General features: G+C 39.2%; 1 protein-coding gene across 1 annotated transcript; it reads left to right on the forward strand.

The window, feature by feature from the left end:
• Positions 1–301: 301 nt before the first annotated feature.
• Positions 302–1,417, forward strand: LOC103948180. The gene has a single exon (XM_009359182.3). It carries the CDS (start codon positions 543–545, stop codon positions 1,092–1,094), a length of 552 nt encoding a protein of 183 aa, XP_009357457.1. The 5' UTR covers positions 302–542; the 3' UTR covers positions 1,095–1,417.
• The last annotated feature ends 6,466 nt before the right edge of the window (positions 1,418–7,883 follow it).

Consider the following 7,883-nt stretch of genomic DNA (forward strand, 5'->3'; position numbering starts at 1 on the left):
CATAAATTGTGCGTAATATGCTGTGATTCAAAAAATATGTTCTACAGGCATTTGCATGAAGGCTAGTGAATATAATTTCTACTTTGAACACCTTCAACTTATTATACAATAAAAATGGAAAGATGTGAATAAAATAAAAATAAAAAGGCTAAATAACACCACCCTAAATATAAAAACAAAACAATAATTAACCATAATTTTATGCCTCCACTTTCTCCGTCACACTTCCAACTCTTTCTTTTTTAATTTTAATTTCTAGCTAGTGTTGATAATTTGATATACAGGCGAGGTAGATTCCTGATATTATTCTCTCTTGTACCTTTCAGCTTTTTGCTTCCCAAGAAATAAATAAGTTTTTATCTCATTACCAAATGCCAACCAAATGTAAATAATTCTCCTCTTATATATACAGGAAGCAGGTCCATTTTTGCTCTCAGTCATCTCTGTCTCCCTCTCTTCTGGTTGGCTTTTTTTCTAAAGGCACTTAGCTTTCAATTTTTGGATGTTATCAGAGCAACCCACCAGTGGCAGATTGGAGTGGTATGATGAGCAAAAGCAGTGGTTTTGGTGAGGAAAGAAATGGTGAAGATTTTGAAGAAGAAGATGTGTGGGGTTTTGTAAAGGAGAGGGAAAACTCAAGTCCCAAGAAGCTGAGGAATTCCAAAAATAATAGCTCCTCTACTTCTTCTTCTTCCTCTTCCTCCTCTGCATCTGCATGGCGCCTACCTACTGCTGCAAGAACAATCCCATGGGCCCATAATAATCGTCCGGCTGACCATGAAGTCCAAAAATCAGCTCCTGTGGCAATCCCTGATTGGTCAAAAATTTATGGCAAGAGTGCCGAGATTGGTTCTTCGGTTCATGATGATGATGATGTGTATGGTGTCAATAGGGATGGCGATGGTGATGGTGGTGTCATTGGTGATGGTGATGATGATGACATGGTTCCTCCACATGAATGGGTTGCCAGAAAGCTTGCAAGAAGCCAGATTTCATCATTTTCTGTGTGTGAAGGGATTGGAAGAACACTCAAAGGAAGAGATCTCAGCAAAGTAAGGAATGCTGTTTTGACTAAAACTGGTTTCCTAGAGTAATTATTTCAAAGAGCAACTTGGAACAAGTTCATCGCTGACGTTTCAATCCAATTACTATAATGTGACGTCACGATTTTAGTACACCAGTTTAAAGTCCTTTCTCAACAGTTTTACCATATTTTTATTTATTTTGCTTTTCTTTAATTACTGTTAGCAAATATAGTAGGTGGAAGTGGAACTAGGTAGAGCGAGTTAGAGGTGCCCTCTTACGGTGTGTGATATTTTCCAGTAAAAACACGAAGGAAAAAGATGGAAACCATTTGGCAGCCTCTGAGATTTTGTATGGTAGTCACTACTTGTCAAGTAAATAAGGAATTAGTTAATCTTTATGCTGTTTAATTTGGCATTAATTTGTAGTCGACCAAAATGCGATTGCTGATTTTGGTAGAAATTTGCAAAACCGATAAACGATCCTCATTGTTAATTGAATTGAGTTTTCGTAAGAAAATTTCACAGGCATTAACAAAAATGTTATGACTTATGAGATCTCTGTAAATGAAAGATACAATAATTTGATCAAAGACATCCCTCGGTACATGCCAGCCAGCTCCAACAAATGAATGACTATTCATCCTTATTATTTTTTTTTTTTTTGGAAACTTTGGCTATTCCTCTTTTGCCGACATGTGATTGCAGTAATTTATGAGAAATTATGACCCAAAAAAAATCTGAGAATCAGGGGCAATATTAGGTTATCATATTTCATTGGTGCTTGCAGGTTTTCTAACCACTCAAATTCCACAAAAATCTTGCAAATTTTTAGTGCTGGGTAAACTTGGGTTGCCCTTTTTATCAAATGGAACATTGGATCCCAAATCCTCAAGGTGCCTACTGTTGAGAATCAATGTCAAGCTCAAAACCATAAGTAATCCACAACCCAATCTAAAGTTCAAGTCCATATTTAGTTTGATGATGTAATTGCTTACAATTGCAATGTTAGGTATGGTTGAGTGGAAAAAATTAGGTGCAACTAATGGGTTTTGTGTGGTACTAAATAATCTTAGTTTAATTAAGTGTGTGGTGTAGCTTTCATTTGGTTTGCTATAAATACCCAAGTCCCCAAGCATTGTATATCATCCAAGGAAAAACAAAGCCTAGAGCTAAATAAGAAAAGCTTTGCTAATTAGTTTGTTTTGTGAGCTTTCTTTAAGAGTGTGCTCTATTTTCTTCTTCTTGGGATCATTAGAGTTATCTTGGATACTTTTCTTATTCAACAATTGGTATCAGAGCCAAGTCGGTCAGGGATCGTTCTTGGTAGAGCATTGGTTGTAAAGTCTCTTGAAATTTCGAGTATGCTTTGTGGTTGCAGTTTTGACTGATCTTCCACATCAGAAAAGATTTCTTGAGATTATTGTTGGGGTTATCACAAACCTTGAGAGGGAGCTTCTTTGTGTCGAGAGTAGTGTATTACTCTGCACGGTAGTCACTCAAGCTTGTTCGGTGTAGTCAAAGTCTTGCCGATACGATGGGTGATCTTCAAGTTATTGGAGGAATCAAGAAGCTCAACAACCAAAACTATAACACGTGGGCAACGTGTATAGAGTCTTACCTTCAAGGTCAAGACTTGTGGGAGGTTGTCGGTGGTAGTGAAGCTACACAACCGGCAGCGGAAGATGCTAACGGCGTCTTGCGGAAGTGGAAAATTAAAGCAGGCAAATCAATGTTTGCTTTAAAGACCACAACAGAAGAAGAAATGTTGGAGCACATTCGGGATGCTAAAACGCCAAAGGAAGCATGGGACACTTTTGTTACACTCTTTTCGAAGAGGAACGATACAAAATTGCAACTTCTCGAGAATGAGCTGCTATCGATGGTACAACGCGACATGACGATTGCCCAGTACTTTCACAAGGTGAAGTCGATATGCCGCGAAATTTCAGAATTAGATCCAACAGCTCCTATTGGGGAAACCAGGATGAAGAGAATAATTATCCATGGTTTGAGACCCGAATATCGAGGGTTCATTGCCGCTATACAAGGATGGCCGACACAACCATCGCTTGTTGAGTTTGAAAATTTGCTTGCAGGTCAAGAAGCTATGGCCAAGCAAATGGGAGGAGTCTCACTAAAGAGTGAAGAGGAAGCGCTCTACACCAACAAAAGCAAAGGCACCTTCAAGCGGTATACTGGTAGTGGATCTAAAAAGGATGGAGAAAAGGTGCAAAGTCACCAAGGAAATGGAGGCTCTCGTCCAGGGGGAGCTTGGAAGAATCGCAGTAATAGTAAAAAGTTTAGTGGCAAGTGTTACAACTGCGGGAAGATGGGCCACATGACGAAAGATTGTTGGACCAAGAAAGAGTCTGTTGAAAGTAATACTGCTACTTCCAGTTCGAAGGAGAATAGTGAAGATGGCTGAGATGCTAAAGCATTATTCGCTACGGAGGAAGAAGAAGAATTAGCTCTCACGGTAACAACACCAGAACGCATTGACTACAAAAATGATTGGATCGTAGATTCGGGTTGCTCAAATCATATGACGGGTGATAAACAGAAGCTGCAAAATCTATCTGAATACAAGGGAGGTCGTGTGGTGGTGACAGCCGACAACTCAAGGTTACCGATAGCTCACATCGGTAAGACAATAGTTAAGCCTCGATATAATTCTAACCAGGTGCCACTTCAAGATGTTTATCATGTCCCAAGAATGAAGAAAAATTTGTTATCTGTGGCTCAATTGACATCATTAGGCCACCATGTCTTGTTCGGTCCACGAGATGTGAAGGTGTATCGTGACCTTAAAATCTCAGAAACACCAACAATGGAGGGGCGACGATTGGAGTCAGTCTACGTAATGTCAGCAGAATCTGCATATGTAAACAGGACAAGGAAAAATGAGACATCAGATCTATGGCACATGCGGTTAGGTCACGTTAGCTATTCCAAGCTAAGTGTGATGGTGAAAAAGTCGATGCTTAAGGGGCTTCCTCAACTGGACGTGCGAACAGACACAGTATGTGCAGGATGCCAGTATGGTAAAACACACCAATTGCCATATGAGGAATCGAAGTTTAAAGCAAAAGAACCATTAGAGTTAGTTCACTCTGATGTGTTCGGACCAGTTAAGCAACCGTTTCGTTGGTGGTATGCGGTACATGGTAACATTCATTGATGACTTCTCAAGGTATGTGTGAGTCTTCTTTATGAAAGAAAAATCTGACACATTCTCAAAGTTTAAAGAGTTCAGAGAGTCAGCCGAAGGAGAAGTGGGAAAGAAGATCCGTTGCCTGCGCACAGATAACGGGGGAGAATATAGCTCAAGTGAGTTCTCTCAATACCTAAGGGAATGTCGAATACGTCATCAGTACACTTGTGCCAACACACCACAACAAAATGGTGTAGCTGAGAGAAAGAACCGGCATCTTGCAGAAGTCTGTCGAAGTATGCTACATGCAAAGAACGTACCGGGAAGGTTTTGGGCTGAAGCAATGAGGACTGCAGCCTTTGTGATCAACAGACTTCCTCAACCAAGGTTAGGATTTGTTTCTCCCTTTGAGAATCTGTGGAACATGAAACCTACAGTTAGCTATTTTCGAGTATTTGGCTGTGTATGTTATGTATTTGTTCCTGATCATTTACGGAGCAAATTTGACAAGAAAGCTATTAGATGTATCTTTGTAGGATACGACAGCCAGAGAAAGGGGTGGAAATGTTGTGATCCAACAAGTGGAAGGTGCTACACTTCACGAGATGTTGTGTTTGATGAAGCGTCTTTTTGGTGGTCATCAGAGAAGGAGGTGCTACCAGACTCTAGATAATTTGGAGAAAAGCTGCAACAGAAGATGGGGGAGCATACTATCCAACTCTAACCAAGTTCAGATGAATCAGGAGATCCAAATGACGATGATGTCAAACAGAGAGTGACTCAGAATCCTTGGCAAACTGGCATGTATCAACAACCAGACGAAGAAGGTGGGCCTAGTGTACCGGAAGAATCAACTCCACAATCTCAACTCCGAAGGTCAACAAGAGCACGGAGACCAAATCCCAAATACGCCAATGCAGCCATAATTGAAGAAGCAACAGAACCTGAGATGTTCGAAGAAGCATCACAGAGTTCTGAGTGGATGACAGTTATGAAAGAAGAGATTGATACACTTGAGCAAAATCAAACTTGGGATCTGGTACCAAAGCCAAGAGATGTCAAACCCATATCCTGTAAGTGGGTTTACAAGATAAAGCGTCGTCCAGATGGGTCAATCGAGAGGTACAAAGCACGACTAGTAGCTCGTGGTTTTTCTCAACAGTACGGACTAGACTATGATGAAACGTTTAGTCCAGTGGCAAAACTTACAATAGTACGAGTCCTACTTGCACTTGCAGCTAACAAAGATTGGAATCTATACCAAATGGATGTGAAGAATGCTTTCTTGCATGGAGAGTTAGATCGGGAGATCTACATGATGCAACCAATGGGCTTTAAAAGCGAAGCTCATCCTGAGTACGTGTGCAAGTTAAGGAAAGCACTCTACGGTTTGAAACAAGCACCAAGAGCGTGGTACGGTAAGATTGCAGAGTTTCTAACACAAAGTGGTTATTCAGTAACACCTGCAGATTCCAGATTGTTTGTCAAAACCAATGAAGGAAAGCTAGCTATCGTGCTAGTGTATGTGGATGACTTGATCATAACCGGTGATGATGAGGCAGAAATTCTTCGGACGAAGGAGAATTTATCAGTCCGTTTCCAGATGAAGGAACTTGGCCAACTCAAGCACTTCCTTGGTCTAAAGATTGATCTCACACAAGAATGAATATTTCTCTGTCAGCAAAAATATTCCAAAGATTTATTGAAGAAGTTTGGAATGCTTGAATGCAAGCCAATTTTGACACCGATGGAACCAAACGCCAAAATGTGTGCACATGAAGGAAAAGATTTGGAAGATGCGACAATGTATCGACAATTGGTAGGAGTCTGATCTACTTAACCTTGACTCGACCTGACATTTCTTATGCAGTTGGTGTGATGAGTCGGTACATGCAAAATCCAAAGAGACCTCATTTGGAAGCAGTTCGACGAATACTGAGACATGTGAAAAGTACAATTGACTATGGTCTTTTGTACAAGAAAGGTGAAGACTGCAAGTTAGTTGGTTACTGTGATGCTGACTATGCGGGAGATCATGACACCAGGAGATCAACAACTGGGTATGTGTTTAAGCTTGGTTCTGGAACCATCTCTTGGTGTAGCAAGAGACAACCAACGGTATCTTTGTCAACCACAGAAGCAGAGTATAGAGCAGCAGCAATGGCAGCTCAAGAGAATGCATGGCTGGTACAGTTGATGAGTGATCTACATCAACCAGTAGATTATCCAGTACCATTGTACTGTGATAACTAATCGACCATTCGCTTGGCGGAAAATCCAGTCTTTCATGCAAGAACTAAACATGTTGAAGTGCACTACCACTTTATCAGAGAAAAGGTTCTACAAGAAGAGATTGAGATGAGACAGGTCAAGACGAATGATCAAGTTGCGGACTTGTTCACAAAAAGTTTAAGTACAGGCAAGCTCGAAAAATTTCGCTGTCTGCTCAGCATAGTGCAAAGAATGAGAGCTGACATTGAAGGGGAGTGTTGAGAATCAATGTCAAGCCCAAAACCATAAGTAATCCACAACCCAATCTAAAGTCCAAGTCCATATCTAGTTTGATGATGTAATTGCTTACAATTGCAATATTAGGTATGGTTGAGTGAAAAAAATTAGGTGCAACTAATAGGTTTTGTGTGGTACTAAATAATCTTAGTTTAATTAAGTGTGTGGTGTAGCTTTCATTTGGTTTGCTATAAATACCCAAGTCCCCAAGCATTGTATATCATCCAAGGAAAAACAAAGCCTAGAGCTAAATAAGAAAAGCTTTGCTAATTAGTTTGTTTTGTGAGCTTTCTTTAAGAGTGTGCTCTATTTTCTTCTTCTTGGGATCATTAGAGTTATCTTGGATACTCTTCTTATTCAACACCTACTGTGTCGTTGGATCTCTTAAAAAATAAGTGAGAACAAATCTAAAACTAGCTCGCAGAATTGAACTTGTGATAATTCATCTCTTAAAAAATAAGTGAGAACAAATCTAAAACTAGCTTGCAGAATCAAACTTGTGATAATTCACTTATGAAGCGAACTATCATTGTGCTATTGAAGCTAGTTGAACCTTTTTTTTTTTTTCTTCATACAATGATATTCGAGGTGACGAGTTTGATTAAGTGGCCAAAGAATGTAATTCAACGCCTAATCTCCTCTTTAATTGATTAAATATATAAACAGTATTTCAATTTGATGAACAAATTGAAATAAGAAACGGAAAATAAATGCAAAATAAAACAAGCAGAAAATGAATATGATGGTATTAGACGTGAAGAGTTCGCTAAAGCAGCCAAAGAATAAAATTCTACTAGATCATACTGCTTTGTCTTCTCTTAAAAAACAACAAATGGAAATAAGAAACAGAAAATGAATACGAAATGAAACTGAGCAGAAAATCTGAAGCCTACCGTTACATATGGTTACTAGATAAACTTAAGTTACTCAAACACATAATTAACTTAAGTTAATATGACATGAAACGGTCTTGAAACTGATTCACAAATTGGAAACTGCATAAACTGAAACCGACAACATGAATTTGCACACTAACATTTGTCTGGTTCATGAATAATCAAACCATACTTAATGTAATTTAAATATGTTTACACAAACAATCATTCAATTTATTAAATAAATTACCATTTTTCTAATTCCGTGGGTTTGACGTACCATTTTACTGGTCAAACAACACGAAGCTGTTTACTGTTACTTCC

The sequence above is a fragment of a genome, unplaced genomic scaffold, assembly GCF_019419815.1.
Source record: "Pyrus x bretschneideri cultivar Hongxiangsu unplaced genomic scaffold, Pyrus_bretschneideri_v1 Contig33, whole genome shotgun sequence".
NCBI classification, from domain to species: Eukaryota; Viridiplantae; Streptophyta; class Magnoliopsida; order Rosales; family Rosaceae; genus Pyrus; species Pyrus x bretschneideri.